This window comes from Anser brachyrhynchus (genome assembly GCF_964034855.1).
Source record: "Anser brachyrhynchus genome assembly, chromosome: 4".
Taxonomy (NCBI): domain Eukaryota; kingdom Metazoa; phylum Chordata; class Aves; order Anseriformes; family Anatidae; genus Anser; species Anser brachyrhynchus.
The window spans coordinates 38626820-38652878 of NC_137698.1; the positions used below are offsets into that span (position 1 = coordinate 38626820).

The 26059-nt window shown below is 45.4% G+C and overlaps 1 protein-coding gene across 16 annotated transcripts in view; it reads left to right on the top strand.

Annotated features, from left to right (window-relative positions):
- Window positions 1–26059, top strand: part of MAML3 (mastermind like transcriptional coactivator 3) — a 273944-nt gene that overhangs the window by 171241 nt on the left and 76644 nt on the right. For 14 of the 16 annotated variants that reach the window (XM_080590960.1, XM_080590970.1, XM_080590973.1 and 11 more), the window contains one exon: window positions 18799–20289. In XM_080590960.1, the coding sequence (XP_080447086.1) occupies window positions 18799–20289 (1491 nt within the window). Of the gene's footprint in view, window positions 1–2350; window positions 5234–5867; window positions 6019–18798; window positions 20290–26059 lie in introns of those variants that run through there. The other 2 variants (XM_080590966.1, XM_080590967.1) reach the window with 2 other exon arrangements.

A 26059-nucleotide genomic window follows, 5' to 3' on the forward strand; every position in this document is an offset into this window, starting at 1 on the left:
CAGTCGCATCAGGAAATCATTCCACTTACCACTGGTGAGTAGGTGAGTGGGCTTCTCAAGCCCTCAAAGAAGCAGCGCTCTCAGCTTCGAGAGAGGAAAGGAGTCGTAATGTGACAAGGGTCTCTCGGGGACCTCTGGGTATAATGCTTTCAGGCCAGCCTGGTTCTTGTTTCGGTACTGGCTGGCCGTGACTGCTGCATTGCTCCTCCCATGAGGGTGATGCTCTTTGCCCCGTCTTAGCAGCAATCCTTGCTGTAAGGTGCTTTCCTGTGGAAATAAAATCTTCAGGGTCAAAGCCCCAGCTGAAGCACAGTGCGTGGAGGGATTCCCCCTTTACCTAGACATTATGTCTCCAGCTCGTCCTCCCCCAGATCTGGGAAGGAATGCCAACAAAAACAACTGCTGTTTGCCTGCCTGCCTGTTTGTCTTTTGCTACAACACTGAAAATAGGAAAGTTACTGTGCCCCCTCTCCTTTTATTTTTTTAAGTAGCAAAACAGCTGTTTCCCAACAATTTTTCCTCTGGGTTGAAAGCCCCAAATTTCTGTCAAAGCACCCTCCAGGCAGTCACTCTAACTAGCCGTACTCAGGCCGGTGGCATCCTGTTGCCTGCCTGGTGCTGGGATCCACAGGGGGTTTGCAGCTCGCAGAGTGCAGGAGGAGAGATCCTGTGATTAACTCCATCCTCTCCCTGTGAGTTGTTTTCTTGCATTGTGAAAACAGCTAAGGAAACAACCTTTCCCCCCACGTGTCCTTTTATAAAATTAGACGGCGCTTCCTCTCGCTGCCCCCCTTATTTTAGCGGCGAGAGTGGCAGCGTGTCCAGGCAGGAGTGACGGCAGCCGGGTGACATTTATCCGCCCGTAATCAGCTAGCTGGCGCGGCCCTCCGCCTTTCAGCCTGCGCTGCTTAGGATCACACCAGATTTCTGACCTGCCAGAGCTTCGCTTGGAAGGGACAGCTTGAGCCTTAAGCCCATTAGCCAAGGGCTGGCCCTCGGCGCTGCGGTGACGGGTGGCTCTGCGCGCAGGCAGGTCTCAGCTTTGCTGAGATGGATGAGCTGGGAGGGCAAGTTCCTCTTCCCAGATGCTTCCCCAGTTCCCAGCTGCGCGCACAGTCCCTGTGCTGTGGAGGTAGGACGAGGACTTCAGCCCCCTCAAGGTTTTTGGGCACAGCCACGGGCATGGGGCCGAGCTGGATGGCTCAGTGGTCTGACCTGGCATGGCAAACCCCCTTTCCCTAGGTTCCTGACAGTGGCTGTGGCCATGGCAAGTGCTTAGAAAACTTTCCGCAGCACTCATAAAGCTGCCCTTGGAGCAAGGCCATCTTATAGAGTCTGCTTAAAATTAAAAAATAATAAAAAAAAAAAAAGAATAAAATGGAAACATTCCCTCCCTCCCCCATCTCCTTATCTCTCACTTAAAAGCAAAGGAAGTTGAACATTTTAAAGAGGCTTTGTTTCTATGGATTAAATGAATTGAAATACAGCCGCTTCCTCCCTTGATTTTCTGCCCTCACCCAGGTAAAGAGCTGATCCATTGAAATATTGACTATCATTAGTCTGAGGTTTGGGTTTTTTTCATCTCTCGATGAAGCACAGATCTTTTTTTGGTTACCGTCAACCTTCTCTCGTGGCTGTTCCCGTGTAACACTTCCCCTTTGATATGACAATGACTTTGCACAGGGAAAGGACCTTTCCCAGAAGAAGAATTGTTTCAAGAACTGATGAAGGGTGAAAAGAAATTGGCAGCATATCATTAAAGAAGCTGAAAGAAAGACAGCGCACCTTGGCATACAGAAGAAGGGGGAGGGAGGTGGCTCTGAAGGCAGCAGAGAGCATTGCTAAGAGGCCAGCTTAAAGCCCTCTTAACAATGTGCAGTCGCTCTCCCCGGCTCGCCCATTGATTTCCTCCTGCCCTCCACAGGCCTGGCTGCAGTTAAACCTTGTGTCCTCCACGTGATGCTGAACCGAATCAGATTCTGCTTTTAGTTGTTCGATCAAATTTTCCTTCCTTGAGCTTAGAAGGCACACTTGGGACTTCATAGTAATTGCCTCCCCACGCTGAACTGCTGATACCTTTATTGGATTGGCGTAGGGTTTCAGAGGACTGTGTTTAACATGCAGTGAGCCGCAGCAATGCAAACAGCTCCAGTGTTTAAACAAGCATCCATTAGGCCAGGAAACAAGACAGTGCCAGCCCATTTGGTGCTCTTTAGTGCTGGCAGCCGAAGGTGAGCGGTGCAGCAGGGCTTGCGGGGCGGGGGCAGGATGGGGGAGACACGAGTGCAGCGAGTGCAGCGTCAGGAAAACAAGCAGAGCATCTCTGTAGGGCTGTGAGAAGTCAGCGAGGGGGGGGGGAGGAACTGTTGCGACTGGGGACATGTGCAAAGCTCATTAATATCTCATTATGTTCGAATCGCAGTCTCCCAGCAGATTGGCATTAACATGTGATGTGCTGGAGGAAGGGGCTACGGGAGAGCGGCAGGGATATTTTAAGCAAGCTATTTTATTTTTTTTTCTTTTTCCCTTTACGTTGAAGAAGCGGAAAAAATAGTGCGCGTGAGGCAAGGTGCCAGCAAACCACGATGTTTTGTGCATCAGCCCAACACAGTACGCTCCACCAAACAAGAACGGTGCTCCGCTGGGCTTATCGTAGTACCCACCAGCATCACGCAGTATTTCTAATAAACCTCCTTTCTTTTCAGGAGTGCTTAACTCAGCTGTAAAATTTGGCTCAGCGTGAAACTTCCAGCATTCAGGAGCTAAGCCCAGGATTAATTCCCCCTACCCCAACCGGACGGGTTGGGAGTGCTGGGGGTGCTGTGACATTTTGCTTCCCTCTGTAAGTTCGTAGAGAGAATGATGTTGGAAATACTTTTTTTCTCATGCTCTTATACTGAAATAGCTTTTGTTTCATCCTTAGCTGGAGCATTGCAGTCATTAGCTTATCAGCTGATAAGCTGCAGTCATTAGCTTATCAGCTGACATCAGTGCCCATACTGGCTTCTGCAGACCACATACATTTTTCTGATAAAATCTTGGCTGCCATGTTACCAGGCAAATAACCATTAGTTTTCAGGCCAGTTATTCCTTGATTCTATAGACCTGAACCTATAAATCTTCAGAGAAAATGAAAGACAACTCCCAACAACGGCTTCCCCAAGGAAGAAAAAGCATTCGGGGACTTTTTATAGCAGGCTCTCCTCCCTGTGCTCACAGTTACTAATTGCCTGATTTATCCCGGGAAACTTCCATTGAGAAGACTCTAGGCAGGAGAGGGACAGAAAATGAAGTGCTGTTGTGCTCTGCAGCACTGGGCTTTCAGGCAGGAGGCTGTTTTACTGACATGTACCAATGAAATCTATGTTTTTTGCTCTTCTGCAGACAGATAATCATTCTACTATTGCATACAAAAATCATTTTAATAGGTGCTCTATTTGAGGAGACATTTATAGCCAAACTGTAAGAAAATCATTCTCATTCAATTCCTTTTGTGCTACAAGAGCAAAGCAACGGTTAAATTAGCTCTGACTCTTACAAAATGCTTGCAAGCCTATAGATCTTGGTTCAGACTGCATATTATGTTTGAACTTCATTGCCCAGGCTATTTGTTATGTGTTTATCCTTCTTGGTAAACTTTCTTGTACTTTTATGGAACAATATTGGAGCCCTCCAGTGGCCAAACTAATCATTCTGAGGAATGGAGTTCAAGTTCTGCCAGGGAGGTCGATTATTTTTCTCTATTAAAAAATTAATATCGGGGTGTTTTTGTATGCAAAATTTACAGAGAGTTTATTCAAGTCACAGCGTCTTATGTGAAGAGTGAGGAAAGGCAGGAAAAAGTATGAGTAGTCTCTTTGCATAGCTAGGATCTCCATGTATTTATTCTTACATATTTTCAGGAATTTAATGAGCTGATTGTTTAAATAAATTCAGTTAGATTACATTTTCTGAGAGGGTTCCTTTGTGCATATAAAGCAGAGAAAACACATTTGGGGTAGCATGACAATTCACATTTCCTTTCCTCTCTGTGCTGTGACTTTCAATCTGCGGTGTGGCAGGTCTGCTCCCCAGCACGGTCTGTTTTCTGTGCACGACGTTGTCATTCCTATGAGGGGCTGCAGCAGGATGAGTTTGGCTTTAAGGCTCCCTTGTTGGCTGCTCCCGTTCACTTTCTGCCCGTGATACCCACTGTACGTGTGAAATAATAGATTTTATTTATACTGTATGCCATGGACACTAGTAAGAGGGCTATATTATGAGTTCTCCTCGTAAAGAATGTTGAGGTCCCCTGGAAAAGCTGACAGCTAAAGTCGCCCACACGTGTCTCCTCTCATTTGGTGTGACAGTTACCACAGCTCTTCCTTTGCAACACGGAGCACCCAGTGATGCTCCCTGGGAACCCCAAATCGGATAGGTAGGTCACAGTAATGTTGGAGTTTGGGGGGGAAGCGAGAGGTAACCAGGGGATGAGGAGAAAGTGTGTTCATTTGTTTGTCTTTCACTAGGATGACCAGGGTCTGATGCTGAGTCCACGTCCAAAAAGCAGTTAAGCGAGCGCTCGAGGTTGTTATTCCTGCACTGCCTCATCTTTATTCAGGGGTCACTGGAAATGGGTTTGTACCACTTGGTGTTACAGAGCTGCAGCTTTATAAAATCATGTATTGCCACCGAAATGCTTCAGGATGAGAACACTCAAGAGCTGGCAGAAAGGGGTTTCTGTTTGTTTGTTGTTTAGTGAAAAGCTTCTAAGTGGGTTTTCTTCTGCAGGCACTGCAGATACAAGAACAATTGTAGCGGAGCATTTAGCCCAATATCCTCCCTGCAACCCAAGTCAGGAGGCAGAGTGCAAGGAGCAGAGCATGCACAGTGTCAGCCTTCCCCAGCACGCCTGCCCCTCTTCCCCCAGCACCACTGTAAAACCCACTGGGTGAGCCCAGCTGTCAGCAGTTGGCTTTTGCAGCCCCCTGTACAATCAAAGGCTTCTTCTTATTCTTACAGGGTGGGGTGAAAATGAGGGAAGCCAAGAAACTGAGTGAGCTGCAGCAGGAACTTGTTGCTTACGCTGCAGATAGGGGCAGGTTGTGCAAATTCCTCTGGCTGGCAGTCGCTGGGATTCCTGGAGCAACTTGCGGCACCGTTTTGCCTTCCATGTTTTGCATGCGAGTCTGAGAACTGCTGCAGGAGATGGTTGCCCAGCTCCAACTGACTTTTTGAGGGAACTGCTAATGAGGTCAGTTTTTCTCATGGCTTTTCCAGGACCCGTGAGCACCAGCAGAGCAGGGAAGAAAGCAGTCGGATAGATGGGGAGAGGCCAAGTGCAGAGCACACGCTGAGGGTGGGAGCAAGAAGTGGCCTTGTAGCTGTAGGAAGGAGGCTAATGCTCCGGAGCCGCTTTGCTTTCTGCAGTCATGTAGCTTATGTGTGAGGCACAAACTGTGAAAATATGGGAAATGGTGGCAGGAGAGGAAGAGTGGTGGGAGCAAGCGTTCCCCCACCTGCCTGGTGCACCTTTCATACCCATCTCCAAAGCCTCCCATTACCACCTGGAGCTGCTGCCGCCGGTGCTAGCTTACCGCTTGCTTTCTGTAGCCTCCTCTGACGGCTTCCACCACCCAGACGAGAGCTTCAGGGGTCTGGCAGAGCTGCGGGAGAGTGGAGGAGGCAGGCAGCCGTCGTAGCTCTTAGCTCCTCATGGGGCAGCAGCTCTAGAGCAGCTTTATCCCCAGGGGCTCCCGCCTGTGCGTGCCTTTACGGAGAGGCGCTGTGTGGGAGCTGGGGAAGCCGGAGTGCACGGGCTGTGTCTGGCAGCCCTGCTGTGCTGGGACCGAGAGGCCAGTCTGCACGGTGCTGTGGTTTAGTCTGGAGCTCTGTGGTTTGAACTTCTGCTAGACAGTGGCTGCTTCGGGAGGCGGCGTTCCCAAGGAGGGCACTGTGCACTGCTGCAGGACGTGTCCTGTCCCCTGCATCTCCTTAGGGAGCCTCTCGCCCACCGTCTGTCTGTTATCTCGCTGCCTGGTAAGGTTTCCAGGTCCTGTACTGAGAGAACAACCTCGGGTAGTTTGTGCTGCTGTAGGGAACACTGAAGGGGGAAGAATATCTGCTGTAGGTTCAGGCATGGCAGTGCTTTCTCGTTAGCAGGGAGAGGAGAAGGCTGCCACCACTTTACTGATGAGTCAGGGAAATCCACTCCGCCTGCAGCGAGGAGTGCTTCTGATATGATTATTGTGGTTCTGAACTCGGGGTCTGGCAGTACCAGGAAGCTTTGGGTTTGGCAAAAAAATAAAATAAAATGTGACTTCTGTCCCCGGGCATACCGAGACCATGGTCTCCTGCAAATCCTTGCTGCGGCCACCAGGATCCAGAATATTCAGGGTCGGTTCTCAGCTTGGTGCCTTCCACCTGGCCTTGAAAAAAGTCACTCTGGGGCAGCTGTGCAATTTAAAGCTGGGCCCTTAATGTAATTCTGAAATATGCTAATTGCCAGCCTTTTGTTTTCATTTGACAGTTTTGAAAAGCTTAGAAGAAAGGAGGAAAAATAAAAGAGTATTGTAAATAGCCCTAGGAAAAACCTCAACCTGCTGCCCATCTAATTTCCTTTATAAACAAACTCTCATACTAGGGAAGCTTTATCACCCAGCAGATTTGCGCACAATCCTGTATGCCTGATACCTAGTCGATTTTCCATCTTTTCTTGAGCGTGCCTGCTCATTGTTGAAGTTGTTACTAAGGTTACTACCACTGTTATTAAATAAGGAAGAAGTGCTTGCTTACCCCAAAGCTTGTATATATTTCCCTGCTATCTGTGTGTCTAATTAAGCATACTTTTTCTCTCTCTCCAGACTGTGCTTAGACCATCATGGTTATAACGCTGCTATTTATCTGTAATTTAAACTCACAGTGCCTCCTACTACCTCTCCCTTTATCCCTGCCTCTTTTAAATAGTCCAGAAGTGATTACGCATGTAGATAATGAAGCAAGAACTTGGACCTGCACAACTTTTTTTCTCCCCTTCGCATTGCAAGAAAATAAGCATCTTTCCAAGAGCACATGTAATACCATAATTATAGGCCAAACTATGAAGATTTCATTTATTTATTTTTTTTCTTAGAGTTTGGTGGGACAAAACTGAAGCCTCTGGAAATGAAGCTGGAGGGAGGACTTGACACCACACAGACAGAAATCTTAATTAAACACAGATGTCAACAGCAGTAGCATGTAATTAGTGCCCTAACTGTGACTGGGCAAGTAATGGTGGTGGCTTGGGGAGGATCCAGATGCAGGCATCTGACTGGATGCCTCCCTTTGAGCTAGTTACCGAGGCTGCCTTTAAGGTCGGTGAAAAAGAAAGACACTTCTAGAGCGTGACTTATGTCATCCCTATCCCAGCCTGGTGTAGGGGATATGAATCGTGGCCTTAAGACTCCAAGGAATCAACTCGTTCTTGCCTGCAGCTTTCTTATGGTGCCTACAGGAGTTTGTGGGCTCTTGCTGTCCTGGTTGTAATATGTTTTTTTTGTTTTGTTTGTGCTTTGAGAAAATGTAAGATATTTTATACTCCTATTGGCTGGGCAGAGAATTTGAGAGATTTTAATTCAATTCTAACCGTGCTGCTGAGTTCATATACAACTTTAGGCAAGCTCCCTGCTCTCTGAAGTCAAATGCAGAGGTTTAATCTGGGTTTACATCTGAATGGCAGACAGCATTTAAGTGCTACATGATGGTTTGTATTTCTTTAGGCATACCATTTTTTTTTCTATTTTAGATTTAGCCCACCTGTGTTCTTCTCTGAGACCCAAATCCACTTAATTCTGGTAGTAGCCCAAGAGCACTTTATCAGCAGACTAACAAATTGGAAGTGCCATGATCCTAGGTGGCTTGTCACTGCTAGGACAGAAGAAAAAGGTGGGAATGCAAAGTCTTTTAAGAAGGAAAAATAAGATGCCCAGTAGGTGAATGCACAGCTGGTTTATGGTGCGTTTCTGTGGCTTATCCAGCAACAAACTGTAATGTCTTGTGTTTCGTACCTCTGAGGGGTTTAGTAAAGAACTATGGTGTTCTCTGTGACTCAGCCTTGGATCTGGTTTACCTAGAGCATCTAACAATAGAAAATATTCCTTTGTCTTTGTTTATTTGACACCGTTAAAGACACAAGCTCTCAGAGGTGAACAGGACTTGAAATCTAAATTTTGTTTGGATTAACTGCTAATAAGTGCTTAGCAGGCCTACATGGCTGAGACACAAAACCATATGAATGTCATGGCAGCAACTACATGTGCATGTGTGGAAAATACAGGGATTATTTTTCTCGGCCATCAGATGAAAAAGGTTAAAGAAAAAAGCATTGTGCACAATGGCCATGCACATAGCTGCAGTTTCTTCCTCTGGAGGGCTGTTTTCAAAACACACAAATAGATTAAAAAAAAAAAAAAAAAGGTTATCTGTTGGTATGTTGGTGCACGGCCACAAGTAACTGGGAATTTGGCCTGTTTAGCAGAGCACTGACCACCTCTCTCTTTGTCAGCGTTTATGTTTGTGAGGAGGCATCTTGAAGCACTGTACACCCTCAGGATTTTTGCAAACTTTTCCTGCCATTGCTACAGCTGAGTTCAGCTTCAGAACAGCGAGCAGCTTGGGGAATTGCCCTGCAGGCAGGCTGCTGCTGCGCGTAGGGACACTGTGTTGCTTTGGACAAGCTCTGAGTAGAACTGAGCACCTATATATATAGGCGTACCTGTGTGGCTTAGGAAGGTAGAGATGTGGTTTCCCCTTAACAATAGCTAACGTTTTTTTCGGAAATGTTCAGTGATAAGATACTCTGGTGATGTGGTACCTGCAAAACTTCACGGAACAGCTTTAGGAGGAGGGCAGAGCAGCAAACGTGAGACTCCTCTTCACAAGACTGGTTCCCGCTGAGGTGATCAACATCAAGTGGCAGGTCACATCCAGCCTGTGGGCTCTTCCCCGCCTGTCAGAGTGGTTTATTTAGATTGAGCACAGGCACCTTTTTTCTTGATGTCCTTCAGACATCAACAGAGAAGCGTGCTCTAGGCCAGATGATTTTACAGCACTGCTGGCATTTGCTGCAGGCAGACATCTTTTCTGGATGCCTCACAGCCCATTCCCCAACGCTGGGCATGTACCACCACATCTGTGCCCACGCTGGGCATCATTATCACGTGGCAAGCCAATGTGCATTCACGCTGCTGAGGAAGCTGCTGGGGGCACTGGGAGAAGTGGTCCACACTGCTCACCGGGAGGGCAAGAACAGCCAGGAGCAAACGCTGAATTACTTGGGCAGATTTCCTGCAGCTGCTCTCTTCCCTGGGTGCTCCGGGTGCATGCAGGGAGAGGAGAGATACAGCACGTTGTGCATCCTTTTTAGCATCTGCCCTTTGGGAAGCACGAAGCCAGTGCATATATGCAAATCAACTGCACTGTGCATGTATTTTCAGCCTAGAAAGGGGATGGAATTTATGCTGGGGTGGGACGGGATTTATACTGGGGTGAAGATGGCTGTTATAGAGGAAATAAGGATGATAAGACCCAAGCAAAGGTCTCAGATGGCGTTGTTGGTTGCATAAATTGTTCTTTATATTTTAGACTGCTTAGGGTGGGCAAGGTGAAGCATGCACTTAAATGCTTCGCTGAATCAGAGCCTTGATTTGTTTAAAATCTCTTTTCTTCTTCTTTATACTTCTTCAGTAGACTTAAATGGTGCATTTGCAGTTCACCCCGCACAGCAGGTCCAGCCTTGGGAGTCTGTGACTGATAATCGCCGGGATCTGGGAGACCAGACGAGTACTTTTCCATTAGTTGTTATTGCATGCCTTTGTGAGACTCAAGGTCAGCTTGAGGTGAAGGCATTGAGGCAACAAAGAAGTAAACTTTGTGTGGTTTGCTTGGCCATATTTAGGGCAAAACTGCTATTCACGTTTTTTTTCTGGCCTTTAGCCTGTGGCAAATAGCTCTCAAACAGTGCTCAGAATAATTCACAACGTGTCTAGGGCATCTTGTACAATCTTCTGAGTCCTTTAGTCTTCACAGGTCTTCAAGGATCCTGCAAATTTTTTTACAGTGCTGGCTATAACTTGTACTGAAAGGAAAAGGGAATGTAAAGAAGATTTGTTTAATCAGAGCTAGTGTCCAGCTCTGAAGAACTTTTGGTGCAGAAGAAATAATCTTACCAACTGGACCCTTAGGTCCCAGTGAACTTCACAGGAGCTGAGGGCTTCAGCGCCTTGTATGATTGGGCTATGTAAGACCCCATAGGTTTTGTAAAGGAGTCTTACAAAGCTGCTGCTGCATGCAGTCTTCTAAATAGATATGCAAAGGCAAGGCAAACAAGCTGGTCTAGCATTACTCTTTCCTAGAGATGGATCAAGCTGATTGTACTGATGAGGGAACTGTTTGCATGAAGGGGAAAAAAAAAGAAACCCATTTTGGATTTTTCCAATGCCTTTTCTATTTTAGCATTTTCAGTTAGTTTGTTGTTGTTGTTTAATGGCCTGTACCTTAGCACGCTTCTGCTTTCAGGCCCATCTGTCCCATGTTTCTTCTTTTTTTTCTTTTTTTTCTGTTTCCTGAAAGACATGGCTCAGGAGCATAATGAGAATTAGGACTTGGAAGAATTGTAGTATTACCTCATCAGCATGCCAAAGATTCTCTCCCTGGTCCCCCATCATGGTTGGATCTCCTTTGCAAGGCCTACTGCTCTGTTAACTTCTTTAACTTGTACGTAGATAACCTCCAGTCCTTCAAAAGTATTTCTCCTTGCAAAGAAGTCATCAGGTCACCTATGTCCTCAGACAAGCTGCACAAGCCAGGTGCAGGGGATGGCTGGGGAAGAGGAGACAGGCTTATGGAGAGAAATTCTGGGATAAATTAACCATTTTGAATCTGTTAGTTATGATCCTAATTTATTTTCCACTGGAAGGTTATTTTACGGTGGTGGAACCCAAAAAGGTGACTAACGTGTGGGCTTGAACAGGTACAGTATGTAGACTACTTGACATTCATTCCCATTCTTTTCTGATGGTATCGAACATTTTGCTTAGAAAACCATGAATTGAACTTAGTCGTGTGGAAGAATCCCTGAAATTACTTATCCCGTGTTGTTGTGAGGAACTCCTGATGCTACTTCATGCAACTACGGAATAAGTAACCATGTCGAGGTGAGGTGGTGCTTGTTGGGAGTTAACATACCAGCAAAATGAAAGGGAGACAACTGTACGGTGCGAGTTCAGCCTTCTGATAGCTTGCTGAGAGTCTTCTGCAGATCATACGCTAGACTGGCTTCTGTAATACCGGAGGTTGAATAGGAGCTCACAGTCCTCAGAAACCAACAGGGTGAACGGAGGAGTGGTGGCATGCCTCCCTCCACCATCCCTCATCTCTTCTGTTTACTTCCTCGGCATTTCTCTGAGAATATTCTTGATAATTATATTATGCATGTAGATTGCACCATGGCGGTACTTTGCATGCAACTGGAAGGTAAATCGCTTGCTCTAAACATAGAAGGGGCTCTTTCCTCACAGCGCCTAGGCAAGATTTCAGTCCCTTGATGCTGAAGTCATAAACAGAGCTCGTATCTACCACTGCCTTAATGACAAAGGGAAGCAGAGGCAGGGGCAGAGAGCTGCTGCTCCTTCACAGAGTACAATGTCCCGAATGCCAGTTCACTAGGCAGGCAAGGTGGCACAAGCGCACTGAGCTAGCTGGCTAGGACTTGTGCCCATCCCAGGATGATTCGGGGCAAGATTTTCCCCAGGAGACAGTTTGTAGTGTCACATAGCAGGTTAAAGAACTAGTGAGGAGGGAATGAGTAGCCGTGGTGCAAAACCAAGCACGTGCAACGCTGCTGGTTGTGGTGCTTTGCTGCTGCTTAGTTTTAAATACGAGCTTCTTGCATTTCTTTTGTACCTTCATTTGCAGATCTTCAGGAGGTATAGCTTTAATAATCCGCAGGGTCTGCTTTTTATCATTAGTTTTTCTCCTGTCCAGATACAAAGCAGATTGGGTATGTTTTCAAAGGGTGGAGATTTATCAGCACAACTCCCAGACAAGTCAATTAGAGGCTGCCTGGCTAAATCCTCATAACACGCTTTGAAAGCATAGCTCCTGCCGTCTGCGAGGACAGTTGCGGGGAGAGCGCAGCTCAGCTGTGCTGTGTGAGAGACGGGAGCAGGCACTGCCAGCTAAGTAGTTTAGCACTCAGGCTCTTAGCACCTTCATTAAGACTTTTGCACAAACAGAGGAGTGCTGGCACTCCGTACGTGATGAGGTTACTGCTTTGCCAGTGTTTACCCAGTTGGGCTAAAGCAGGATTAGATTGGAGGGACCTGAAGAGGAGCAAGCCATGCAGATCGTGCACTCAGGCTGGAAGGCTGCTGACAATGATGACAGCATTTCATCCATGAAATAATTTGTGCTCTGAAGTCCAGTTAAACTTGCCAATAATTCCACATTGAGAAAATTAATTGCATCCATTGCCTGTGTTTTACTCAACAGCCTCCCCGGGGACCCTGCACTCCAAATCTCCTCAAAGCGTGTCATTTAGCATTTCTGCATTCATATTTAAGTTGGAGTTACGCGGTGGGAGAGACAGAAATTACAAAAGGAAAATATTTTAAAGGCAAACTGGAATTGATACATAAGATACGTGCACATATGTCTTCAGAAAGAGCACAGCTGTTTTTTCCCAGCCTGTTGTAGATGTACACAATTTGAGCAGCGAAGTTGTATGTTTTGTATATATTTCTCCACTACTTGTATATATTTTTCCACCCCTGCGTGCCTCGTTAGTGAGGTACTCTCCACTCTGTTAATTCCTACAGCAAAAAATGTCTGTCTTGCAGCAGTGCAATGGGGTGGTTTAGAAGAGTGCAGTAAACACCGGTAAAGATGTTTGTCTTGATTTTGGTGAAATTAATATGCACGGGGCTGGAAGTCCTCTGTTATCCCACGACTCGAGCAATGGAAGTACAAAACTTTGCACTGCGATCGGGCAGAATGGTGGAGTCCAGGGGGAGGCACAGATGCAGGCCTCTCTCTTTCTCTCTCCCACCTCCACAGAAACGTGTCTCCTTCCCTTCTCTTGCTCTTCCCTCTCTGGAAGCGCTGGTGAAAGCGCCTGCTGCTTCTTGCTTTTCTCTGCCTGTTCCAGCCCCTGCGAGCATCCCCACCTCGCTGGCTGAGGGTGGGCAGAGTCACGGCGTTGGCCTGCTTTGACTTCACTGCTGCTGTCACCGCGTTGCTCCAATCCAGGGTCTTTTTTGCTGCTGTTCCTCCCCGTCCTGTGCTTGACCTCCCAGCGTGATCCCTGACGGCCGGATGGGCAGCTCTGGCGAGGGCCCTGTGTGCTACCTGCTTCCCATCCAGGCAGCCGCTGGAAATAGGAACTCCTCCTGTCCCAGAGACCCGGCTACCAAGCGAGGAGACGGATCGTTTTCCTCACTGCTGGCTCGTTCAGGCTTAACCAGTGCCCTGAGCATGCTTGTGCTCCTTACTCCTACTGCGGGTGATTTGCTCTCCTGATGACTGCTTGTGAAACCAAGGGCGATGGCATTTCCAGCAGCCCCAAGCCACCTGATAACAGGCAGAGGCCTGACCTCATTCACGCAGCAGAGGTTCCTCAGTGAACCTGCCGAGCTGCACAGGTTACCGGCGAGGTTGGCAGATCAAGGCTGTACCGGCTTCAAACGGATTTCACGATGGGAGCTTCCCCTGTGTTTGAGACATTTCAGTGGCCGACAGGAGCTGGGCAGGCCCAGCGTGGAGGAGCACAACATGTGCTGTAAGTGAGCAATTGCAATCCGAAATCAATCTGCTCTGTCAGGCTTCACCCTGTGAGTTAGCAGGCCTCGGTGCGGTGAGGAAGCTCGAGTAGTAGGGGAGCGGCTGGGCGCACAGAGCATTTCCAAAGGTTGGAAGCAGTGCCCTGTCCCCCGCCTCTGCTTCGCCCAGCCCTTTGTCTGAGGTCAGCTCTGGCGTTTGAAAGGCTGTATTGCTCTCCCCAGCATGACACCTGCAGCAAGATTAATTAAGATTATTAAGAGGCCAGTATGGAGCTGAAGGACCTCAGAAGGTGGTCAGGAGAGGTGGCTGTGGTGCCCTTTGGCACTGATGACTCCTTAATGTCCCTCTGAAGTGGCCCAGCAGGGGCAGGTGAGCAGGAGGTGAGGAATGTTTTCGGGTGCTGAAGCTGGATCTGGGGCGTGCAAACGGCGGTGCTGCTTGTTCCTTATTGATCTCAGGTGAGGTGGTTATGTCTCTGCTTAGGAGAGCTGTCGGGTCAAATCAAATTGCTTAGTGTCACTTGCCAGCAACCCCTGGGACACACACTAAGCTGCCTAAGTACTGTCTGAGTGCAGCACAAGATGCTCAGGGGTGAATTGCTGCAGCTTTTGGGGTGCGGGCTGGAGGTGGCTGAGGTGGGGTGCTTGGCAGAGCCCCTGGCGAGCTCAAGGGGAGGAAGGGAGCAGAAAGGTGGGGCAAGCTCAGGAAAACCTGGGAGAAGAGGTGCCGAGGCAGGCAGACTGATGGGAGGGAAAGCAGAAATCCTGCTGGGAGGGCCCGGGTTGGGTCTCAGCTCTCAGCACCGCTGCCCAGCTGCCGGGTGAGAGCATCTGCAAAAGCAGCCCCAGCCTCCTGGTCTGTGGGCTCGCAGATCCTCTGGCCATCGGCTGGATGTGGAGCTGTGCTAGGCGCTGCTAGCTGTGCTCAACCTCAACAAGCAGACAGAGGATTTAGTCTCTGCGCCTTTTTTTCCCTTTTTTTTTTTTTTAATTTTTGAAAGAGCAATAAAAGGACTAAACAGCCGCCGTCCTGGTCACTCCCCATACATAATTGAAATAGCTGCCCACTGAAGTCAGCGTGAGCAGGGGGATGGGGCCGGGTAAGTGGCTCTGACTGTTGCTATAACAACAGCACCTTGGTCTAATTTCTTTTGAAAAATGAATTGCTGCTGGTGGGATGAAGCGAAGCAGCTTCTCCCAGCAGACGAAAGCTCTGCCGACAGCCTCGCCGCTCCGTTGTTTATGTGTTGGGTATGCTGTGGCATGTCCGAGCGGCTCTGCCCAAAACTTCAGGACAGGTTAGATGAGACCTTTTGGGTCCACATGCGTCTGTGTGTTTGTGTGCACAGCCTCCGTCCTCGTCCATCCACCCCAGTCGAGTCATTTAACAAGTCAACACACTAAAGTTTGACCTTTTCCTGCTCTGCAACAGGAGTTTCTCCAAAGGCATATAAATAACAGCGAGTCCTGCTTCACCCTGTCTTCCGCTTTGGGACAGAAACCTGCTTTGAAATGCGGTTCCATTGGCCAAATATTTTGTGTAAATAAAGCTAAAGGCCTATGAACCTGGCAAGCTTTTTATTTGTATTTTATTTTATTCATCAAGAGTCTTCTCCTATAAATCTCTAAGGTGCTGCTAATATCTTCACGATACATGCTGTCAGTTACTTGCCCGAGCCGTATGCTACTTCTTAGAAGGAAGTGGAAGACGCTTTACAGGAGAATATTTTACTTCAGGTTTTGTTTTTACAGAGGGAAGGGGAAGTGCTGGGATTTTTTTCCAAGACACTGGAATCCTGATGCAGTAAGCTAAGCTGTTAGCCAGCATATGGTCAGCGTATGATATTCAAGCCAGCCACTAGTTGACATGGTTGTCAGGAATGAAATCAAGGAATGAAAATGAACACTTGCATTGAAACAAGTTGATGAGAATGTTTGTGTGGTACCTAAAAGAGATGCATCTATTGTTAAGGCCCCCAGCCCCTCCAAAATGCTGGAGCTAAGATGCTTCCCCAGCTGCAAAGTTTGTTTACAGCCTGTTCCCTTCAAATAAACCTTTGTATTATGTTTCTGCCTACCTACAGTTGTTTGGTGAAGAAAGAGATTAGATTTTTCTAGTGTTTGTTAGCCCCCAATATCCTAAAAGATCTGAAGGAGAACAATGCGGAGCTAGAAACTTAGAATAGGCTTCATTTTGTTTTCATTTGCAACACGGCAAGATTTCTGTACATCTGATATTTGATGGAAAATAGTTTCCATCTTAAAGCTGCTTTTTGTTGTAATACATAATAAACACAGTTACTAATATTTATATACTAGGCCTGCTTTTACTTTTGCTAAAGTCCTTGTATATTTGTACAGGGGGACATCCAAGTTTCAGAGCATGACTAAATCTTTAGGAGCTGGTATTTTTAGGGCTGGTTATTTGCCACTAGATAGTTCTGATTCTCTTGGTAAACATTCATGTACAAATAAGGTGTTGGATTCAGGATAAATTAGCAAAAGATATAAAACCTGAAAATGTATCGCTCTTACCCATATTTTGTAAGGGATGCCTTCAAACTGATGTGAAACACACGGAGTCAATCTTGTTATATTTCTCAGGAAATAATCACTCTTACTAATCCCTGGTGTGTTATTAAGACAAGTGAAGGCGTTTCTTTCTTATGTGGACTGTTCTTCGTGACCAGAAGTCTGTTCCGGGTCCTTTGGTATGAGCATTTACCATTTTGCCAGTATGGTCTCGGGGCGAAGCTTTGGATGTTTCTTTGAACCCTGTAAGTTCAGCCACTGAACTTAGCAGCCATTCAGTGGCTGCTTTTCTGACATGGAAGCAAAGAGGGATAGCGCCTTCTTCGTGAGACTGCTTGGGACTGGAGTGAGGACAGTAGAGAACTGTTAACTGGGTGAGTGGCCCATGAGGGACATCACTTAGATATGCTATTGTAAGCCATTATATCAACTGCGTTACCGCACACCTGCACCTGAAGGCAGATTTTCTTCCCTTGTTCTGAAGAAAGGGAACTCGGAAGCGACTCTGCTCTCCTGTCCACGAAGTGGTACTGCTCCACACCCACACCGTCCTCTCCTTGTCCCCAGGGTGTGAGCCAGGGCCAGGCACAGATCGGTAAAACAAGCTCAGGGGCTTGGCGGAAGTTTTCTGCCACATGCCAATGATGCTGGTTAAAAAGCAGCAGGGAGCTGCAGTGCTGTACAGCGGTGTTCAGCTTAGCACAGGTCTTTAGGGGAGGGGACGGAGGAGGTGAGAGCAGTATTATATGCCTCCATGTGGGATTTGATGTTTCTCCTTTACACTGGTCTTCGGGTGTTGCCTTACCTTCCACATCACTGTTAGCTGGCACAGACTACCTACGGGTGGTAATTGCCTTGTGAGGTTGCTGCTCCAGTGGGATGGAGAGAAGGGAAAGAGATGCCTCTGCCTGTGAGGCTCCATGCTGTGCAGCCCGGTGTGCTCGCACAGTTTCTGATTAAGGCGGCTTTGTTAGGAAGGCCACATCTCTGCAGAGGACCAGCACAGAGCTTAGCATCCCGCGCATGCGCAGCTGGGACCGTAGCCACGTGTGCACAGGCCCTGTCCTTCTGCATCGTACATCAAACAGTGCACACAGGACCGAGAGGAAAGAGAAGGGAGCAGCCTTCTCACAGACTCCCCCTCTAAATGGGGATGAGATGACGAGATAGGGATTTGCTTGCCTGTTCTACTCACGGGATGAAAGGGGGGGAGCAGGCCCTCTGGGACAGGAGAAATAAATGGGATCTGGGTTGTGGGAAGAAAGAAGGTTGAGGACCTCTAGGTTAGGGCAGGGGTGGGAGCCGAGTGTCTGGGATTTTCATACCAGTAAAAATACTTTAAAAATTGATAAAATCTTTCATTTTTTTGTCCTCTATTGTTCTAGTATCAAGGATGCAAGTGTGTCCTGAAGGAGTTCGCTAGAGCTATGACCTCTTTGCTTCCTCTCCTCCCCACTATTGTTTCTTGCCTTAGCTAAAGAGGGCTGCTTTTTTTAGCCTGGTACATAAAGCAGAGAACTTAACTTTTGGTGTGGTAGAAGATTGTAACATTGCTTTGGTATTCTTCTTTTAACCTAAATTATATTCGTCTTTTAACCTAGCTTGTATTAACACATTATTTTTTATAATATTCATACAGCTAATTTGGTTGCTTTCTGGGACTTGTCTTGCTTTGTTATCATTTCTATTAGTTATTTTTCTTGTATGTTAGCTCCTAGCTTCTCTTCTTTGTTAGCCTTTTTTTGTGTTTTAATTGCGTTAGCATCGTGAAAACTGCCTGCTATTTTTTAGAGTAGATATATTTTTTTCCTCATTTAAAACTGATTCTCAATATGTTTGCAGCCAAAGAACAGAGAGCTAATCAAATGAAACGATGTTAATGAATTTTCTCCAAAAATTTTAGTGTCAACAACACGTTTCAATACAAGTAGTCAATCAGTTGTATTGCAGGTATTTTTCAAAAAATTTATAGAAATTAAAAAAAAGATTTTCATAGTAAATAGTAAATTCTAGTGATTAATTTTTTAAACATCTAATTTAAGACTCCTTAAAGGGGTCAAACTGTCAGAAGACATTATTGGGTGTTTTGTGAAAGCAAAAGTTTCATGACTGTATTAGGCACAAAAAAGTTGGAATACTCCATTTGTTCTCTAAAATTTGGGTAGTTTGGAGTGTACAGACATGTTTTACAGTTCTGTGACTGTGGGTCTGTGCTCTCCTGTTCAAGGCCAGGGTGTGTTGGGGTTTGGGGGGAGTGTTGGTTTATTGTTTTTTTGTTTGTTTGTTTTGTTTTAATCTGTCTTCTCAAATTGATCAAGGCATAAAAATGAAATCAGAGAAACTTCCTAATTAGGTTTTAAAATTTGCTGTCTCTAGACGTCTTAGTGACAAGCACCTGTCACAAGGCTCATCAGCAGTATTTTTTGTCTCTGCAACTGGTTAATATTTTTTTCTCTTGTTTTCTTTTAAGCTTCAAGAGACGGTGAAAAGGAAGTTGGAAGGCGCACGTTCACCTATCAACGGAGAGCAGCAGAATGGAGTTTGTGATGGCAGCTTTTCTCCAACCAGCAAGCGGATACGGAAGGATGTACCAGGCATCGAGGCAATCAACAGCTTGCCTAATAATTTGCCTTTGCCTGCTGTTTCTCCTCTTCACCAGCTTGACATGAAAGCGTCCCTGCCCTTGCAGAACAGTGGAACTCACGGTAGTGGGCTAGAAGACTTGAGTAAAAATGGCGGGCTTTCAGAGATAAAGCTCCCCGTTAATGGTTGCAATGAGCTAGACGATGGTTTTAACATCCTGCAGAACAAGGAGCTAAAGCAAGAGCCTTTGGATGACCCTACCTGCATAGATACTTCAGAAACATCTCTTTCAAATCAAAATAAGCTTTTCTCGGACATTAATCTGAATGATCAGGAGTGGCAGGAGCTAATAGATGAACTAGCGAACACTGTTCCAGAAGATGACATACAGGATTTGTTCAATGAAGACTTCGAAGAGAAGAAGGAGCCAGAATTCCCCAGGCCTGCCACAGAGACTCAAGAGAGTGCAAGTGTTAAAAGTGATCCATCTCATTCCCCATTTGCTCATGTTCCATTAGGATCTCCCCAGGTGAGGCCTTCGTCTTCTGGTCCTCCGTTCTCAAATGTTTCCACAGCCTCTAGTATAACTTCCGTATCCAGCGCTCCACCAGCTCCAATCCAGGCGGGCTCACCAGCAAACTGTGTTGTTCAATCACCTCAAACTCCCAACCAGGCCCTCACGCCAGGCCAAACTCAGACGCGATCTGGAAATGGCTATCTTATGAATCCAGCAGCAGCAACTGTGGCAGGATCAGGGCCTGGGCCTGTGAATATGCCAACTACAGACTTGTCTCCAGCTGAGCAGCTCAAGCAAATGGCTGCACAGCAGCAGCAAAGAGCCAAGCTCATGCAGCAGAAACAGCAGCAGCAGCATCCAAATCAAGCCTCAAGCTGGTCACCCGTCGGCCCTCCATCTAGTCCGTATGGAGGACCTTTCAGCGCAGACAAACCAAATAGTCCAATGATGTATCCCCAAGCCTTTAACAACCAAAACCCAATAGTGCCTCCTATGGCAAACAATCCACAGAAGACCACAATTAATAACTACCTCCCTCAGAATCACATGAATATGATCAATCAGCAGCCAAATAACCTGGGCACAAACTCGTTAAGCAAACAGCCCAATATGCTTTCTTATGGCAACACCAAACCTCTGACCCACTTCAATGCTGAGCTGAGCCAGAGGATGACCCCGCCAATGGCAAATCCCAGCAAGAACCCCATGATGCCATACATGCAGCAGCAGCAGTCCCAGCAGCCCCAGATGCAAGCTCAGATGGCACACCTGAGCGAGGAACAGAAGCGCATGCTCATCATGAAGCAGAAAGGAATGATGAACCAGCCCATGGCATATGCAACACTTCCTTCCCTCGGTCAGGTAAGTGTGAATATGCAATACGCGGGCAACCAAAAACTGTCTAATATAAAGGTTTAATAACTCTTTCTATGGTCTCCTTATCTTATTTCTTCTGGAAAGTATGGAATGTCATTGCAGGTGCTTCTTGGATTTTCATGTGATATTGGAGCTTAATCATTTTTGTGAAATGACTGAAATGATGTTGCGCTATATTTAAGAAATGTTAAATGACCGTTTTTCTGAACCAGCACTCTTTCCCTGTGCTTCTACTGATGAGTGCATAGGGCCACTTTGGAAAGCTTTGGTTCTGAAGTTACTCTCCTCCTTGGGAAGTTTGTTTCCTTTTCTTGTTATGTAAGATTTGATGATTTTGGATCCCAAACCACTGTATAGCTTAGTTTCCACAGGATAGTTACCATTATAACACAAAGATGGAGTGGTTGGCCCTTTCCTCTCGGGGTGAGGATCTAGCCAGCTTTAAACAGCATATTTGGCATTTTGGCTCAGGTGACAAAGGGAAGGGCATTTTGGGTGCTTAATGTCTTTGGTTTCCATTGGAAGAAGTAAACATAACTGAATGCTTTTAGTGGTTCTTGAACCATGCCTGAAATTAGATGATTTATTTCAGGACTTTCAAGAAGTCTTCAGCAACCTCAAGTATTATAATGTTGTAAATCTGTAGAGTCTTCTGACTTACTTTCATCAAGAGGCTAACTTGGCATCTGTCTCGCTTGTATTCTATGGTAACCTCTGGTGTAGCAGCTGCTAGGCTTGTGGAATAGTTTAGAATGAGTTAATAATTGGTTTGAATAATGGTTATAGTAACACCAAGCAGCCCTATTGCCACCTAGGTCATCTGGGTATTCTTACTTGAGCAGGCTCTGTAAAGATCTGCACGCTGGTGTAATGGAGAAGCTAGAGAATAAATCTTCTGAATGTTGTTTTAAGGTTTTTTAAAAAGAATTAAAGTTAATAATCAGTTCACAAAGTAGGTGATGCCTTCGCAGAAGTTATGTGCCACCAAAACATGTCAGGAATTCTGATATAATAGTACACTAATAGAGTTGTTGGTTGATAGTTTTAGTGTAACATCATTTTACGAATTCAGCTGTTTCCACGCCACCTACAAGGAGTACTTCCTCCTGAGCATGGTTTAACTGTGACTCACACTGTAATGCATGTAGAAATACAGAAAAAAAAGTCATTTCTTCAGGCCATAGAGTTTGGGAATCTACCAATAGGAGGAGCAGGAGCTTTGCCAGGTCAGAGGCCATCTCATATTATTTGAAATGAATTGCAAAACCTTTTGTTTATGGTTCAGGATGTGTTGTGACAGCTCAAGGGTTCGTATTTCTGTTTTAATTCAGCTTGCCTACTGCTTTAGAAATCGCCAGTCTGAAGCCTCTTCCTTTTGTGACGACTTATCTAGAGAAATGCTGTGATAATGACATAAAACTCACTGTAATCTGAGCTACAGATTTGTCAGGTTGTAATTGAGAGGCATGTAATGTTTGGCCAGGCTGTCTAATGCTTTATAGTTTCTTTTCTTTGTTTTTGTTAAATCTGTTGAAGTCAAAGATCATCAAACAGTTGAGAGGAGGAACTGCTTATGTGAAAGAGTTAATGTCATCCCCTCCATTTCATAAGTTGAGAAATTCATGTTACTATCTCCCTGCAGTTCTGCAGAGTGAACAGGAAGTTGAGATTTCATATATCTAATCTCACTCAGTTCCTTTTTTTAATGTAGGAAAAAACTAGATGTTTGGATAAAACTAGACTTTCTTCCAAAGCCAAGACCAGATATTAAGTAATTTCTCTTTCTCGTAAAGAAGAAATATAAGACAAAACCCCATTTTGTTATATAATATGTGCAGTTCACATTTAGTGACCCAGTTGGGATGAAGGAGGCTCTTGCTTGCATGTAGATGTAGTAAGGTCCCTTCACGACTTGGGAAACCCACTTGTCTACCCAGAAGGGATTTTGTTTGGTAAGGAAAGTTGAAAAAATGGATTTCTAACTATAAAGTATTTCTTCATTCCTTCCCTTCCTGCTTCCCCGAAAAGCATTTCTCTGGAAAACTGGAATGCTTTATTGTTGCGAGATGTGCTTGGTAGAAACTGATTGGTTTTGCAAAGGTGGTAAAAAGATGTGTTGATAATTCTTGCGTTGAATCCAGACTGATGCAGATTATCTGATTCTAGTACTAGCTGCAGGATGTGGACGGTCAGAGTTGCCAGATCATGTGTGGAAAAGAAGGAGATTGAACCCTTCAGTTTAAAACACATTTCTGAGCGTAAGGGGAATGTATCTTTCAGTGAGTTTATTGTTTCTGCTTTCATTGTAGTTTTGGTCTTTGACATAGAATTGTAAAAGTGTGTGTGTGTTAAATAATCGTGAGGATTTAACAAATGGCATTCAAGGGGAAAAAAAGTTCCAGCTATTCTGTCGTATGGTTAGCACTGACTGTGTGTTTCTGACAGGTGACTACTGCAGGGGAATGCTCAGGACCCAAAAGGTGATTTAGGGAACATCAGGCATGTATGAAAGACAGTGCCTGGTCTTATTTTCTGTGTTCCTCAAAATCCGAGCATGGCTGGCGTTGCGTGTTTGTATGCACATGCACAACATACATGAATTAAACCTGCATCCATTTTGGCCGTTCTGCTGTTAATGAGCAGAGCGCAGTCATGGCTTCGATCACGTAGCATACTTCAGAGAGGCGCCATTTTGTCACTTCAGCTGGGACCTTGTGGACACTGTGGAGGTCACTAGCCTGTGGCTGTCCTGTGAACGTGTCCGTGAGTGACTGGTGGTGGGGTTTGTGTCCTGGGGTTGCTGAGCCAGGTGCTGTTGTAAGGAAAGGTGAGCAGCTGGAGAGGAAGCCATTTAGCTCGGTGTCTGGACAGGCAGAGTGCTCACTGACCAGCCTCACAGGCAAAACCACCGTCCAGTAAAAGTGGAATTTCTCTGAAGGCTTTCTGCAATGCCAGCACTGAAACTATTCCTGTCAGAGGTGGTAGTCCTTCGCTTCACCACGTGAACCAGGACCGGTGCTGGTGCTTGTACCCCCTCTGCGCCGAAGCTGATCGAAGCATACGCCCCGCAATGCGAGTGCCTCGATTTTATCCTACAGGCTGTTCTCCTCAAAGGAGCACTGGGTGGGGTGTTCTTCTCTTTTGCCACAAAACAGATATTGGTTTGGATTTTTAAGGAGGGGATTTTTACAGTGTTAGGCAGAAGGTAATTCAGACCGCTTTTGTGGGACCGACCGTAAAATCCGTATTCAGGTCCTGACCCATCTGCGCTCAGCAGGTCTCCGTCCTGCTGCCAGTGTTCCCTCATGCCCTACTTTTCTCCACTTGGTCAGGCTTGTGCTTGGAAATCCCCACTCCTAGCCCTGCCCCACATACCCTAATCTGCCCTAGAACTGGATATTAGCTTGTGAGGAGGCGGCAGGTGTTGCCCCTTAGCCTCATCTTTTCCTGGATGCTTCTTGCATTCTTGCTTAGCTGGGGCTACAGGCATCAGCACAGATTTTCCCTGGGGCTGGTAACTTCTAAGGTATCTGAGGATTAGAGGTCTTCTGCTGTTCTGTGCTTCCTGTGTGATAGTGAAAGAAACTGGTTTCACACCAAGGTGGAACAGGGGCTTTCTTAGACTTGTATGTGATTTAAGAAATAAAAGCAAGCCTAAAACAAACTTCTCTCTAAAAATTTAGACCTTTGTTTAACCTAAAATGTTCCATTTAGTTTTTGAAGGTATTTGTAAGGTTTAATGGTAGTCTTCTTTCTTTCTTTCTTTCTTTCCTTTTTTTTTTTTTAAACCAAAAGTAATTTAAAATTGGGGAAAAGTGAAAACATTTTCTTTGGAAAAATTCAGCATCATTAATTGTGCCTGTTCTTGGTTCCAGCTGTTCAATATGTATGCATAATGGTAAGAGAAGAAAGCAGCCAAATGGAATAGATGTTGAATGGCTGAGAGAGAATTTGATGTTTGGAGCCAAGTGAGGGAGGGAGAGTAATGAGAGGTCGAAACAAAACAGAATTCTCTGTGGGTGTAAGAAAAATAAAACTAGACTGCAGCTCTTTGCCTGCATGCGACTGTGAGGATGCTGCAATTATCGTTCTTATTGAAACCACTAGTTATGTTGTTTGAAATTGGAGGGATGTGAATGAAGAGGAGAAATGACACCATACTGGTAGAACTACCTTCAAATTCTCTTTTCTGTCTTTTGTTTTCGTCTTATGAATTGAAGAAGCGTCATCTGCTCAGTCTGTTTTTGCATGTGAAGGATAAAGGGAGATCTGTGTCCAGAGAACATTTCTGAAATGTAATAGTATTCGTCCTTTCCAAGTGAAAAGGTGTGTTTCTTGCTGGAATAGTAAAAGAGATTTTCTACTTTCCTGAAGGTTATCTTTGGGATAGTGAGAAAAAGAGATTGTTGATGTTCTGGGTTTTGGCTTTTTTTTTTTTTTAAGCCTACCTGAAAGTAAAGAAGAAAGTCTACAGATCTGTATTCACTGTATGAAAGTATACCAGAAACAGAACTGTCTTACTAGATTTTAGGGGAAACAAGCTGGAATGGAAATAATGACTGACACTTTGAGGATCGCTTGCTGAACAACTAACAGAGACATAGTGAATGCCTGTCTTTGCTGTGTTTGACTTATAAACATTGTTTTCTTCAAAAGATTTGCACTGGAGTTCAAATGCAGTGCCTGCCTTTTATAAATGCCAACATTTGCTCCCTAGAAGTCAGTCTCCCATAGATTCTTAAGGACAGAAGGGTAATGGAAATGAGAGCAAGTGGATTCTTGCCATCTCACCAGGCAATTTGTAAAGGCTAGCCTGGCCTTCTAGTACTTAGCTTGCCAGTATCATTTGCCCATCTTCTTGTGAAGGAGGTCATATTAGCAGAAATCACAAGAAACAAATGTTGGACAGTATTTGACTAAGATCAGATCTCCACAGCACAATCCTAAAAACAAACAAACAAACAAAAAACCTTTAGCTTGCTGATATTTGCTCATTAACTGTCTTTCGAGACCTGTGAGTATGTACTTTTTAACCTAATACACAGTTTGTTCATTCCATATACCTAGTGTTTTTCTCTAATACCAAGTTTTTCTCTAGTCTAAGCCTTGTAAAATCACAGTATAACTGCACTGCTCCCATGTCCCAACTGAATTAATAATCTTACTGTAAGAAAACCATGGCGCTCTCTGGTGAAACCTACTTTCCTGAAGCCATGCTGACTGGTATTCCTGTTTTATCCTCTGAGTCACTGCTGATAGAGAGCTGAAAGAAATGGTTCCATTGTTTTGCTGGAGACGTGTCAGAATAACCAACCTTTTTCTCATTTTGAATATCACAATTGTAGTGTCAAGTCTTCAATTCTTAAAAATTTCTACACTTTTCCAAGGTTTGTTAAAATACATTGCTGTGTGATTGGCTTCTGGTCTAGTTTCTTGAAGACTGAAAGCATGAGTTATTCTTGTCCATAAATAAGTTGTCCTACCTTACTTCTAGAAGCAGAAATTGTGTATTTCCAGCTGTACAAGGAGTATATTTAATGTCCTCTACCTTGAAGTCAGCAGAATAGCATATTACTTACTCCTACACAATCTGGATTGCAGCTAAAGAGCAGTTTGCTCTGTTGTTCAGCTAGGCCTGTAAGTCTGATGATACAACGTGTGCCAGCCAACACTCCATAAGTTTCATTAGCTACAACTGTAATCTCAGAGCATGGTGGTTTTGAAATGTCAATAGCCAGTATTATTTTTACTTAAA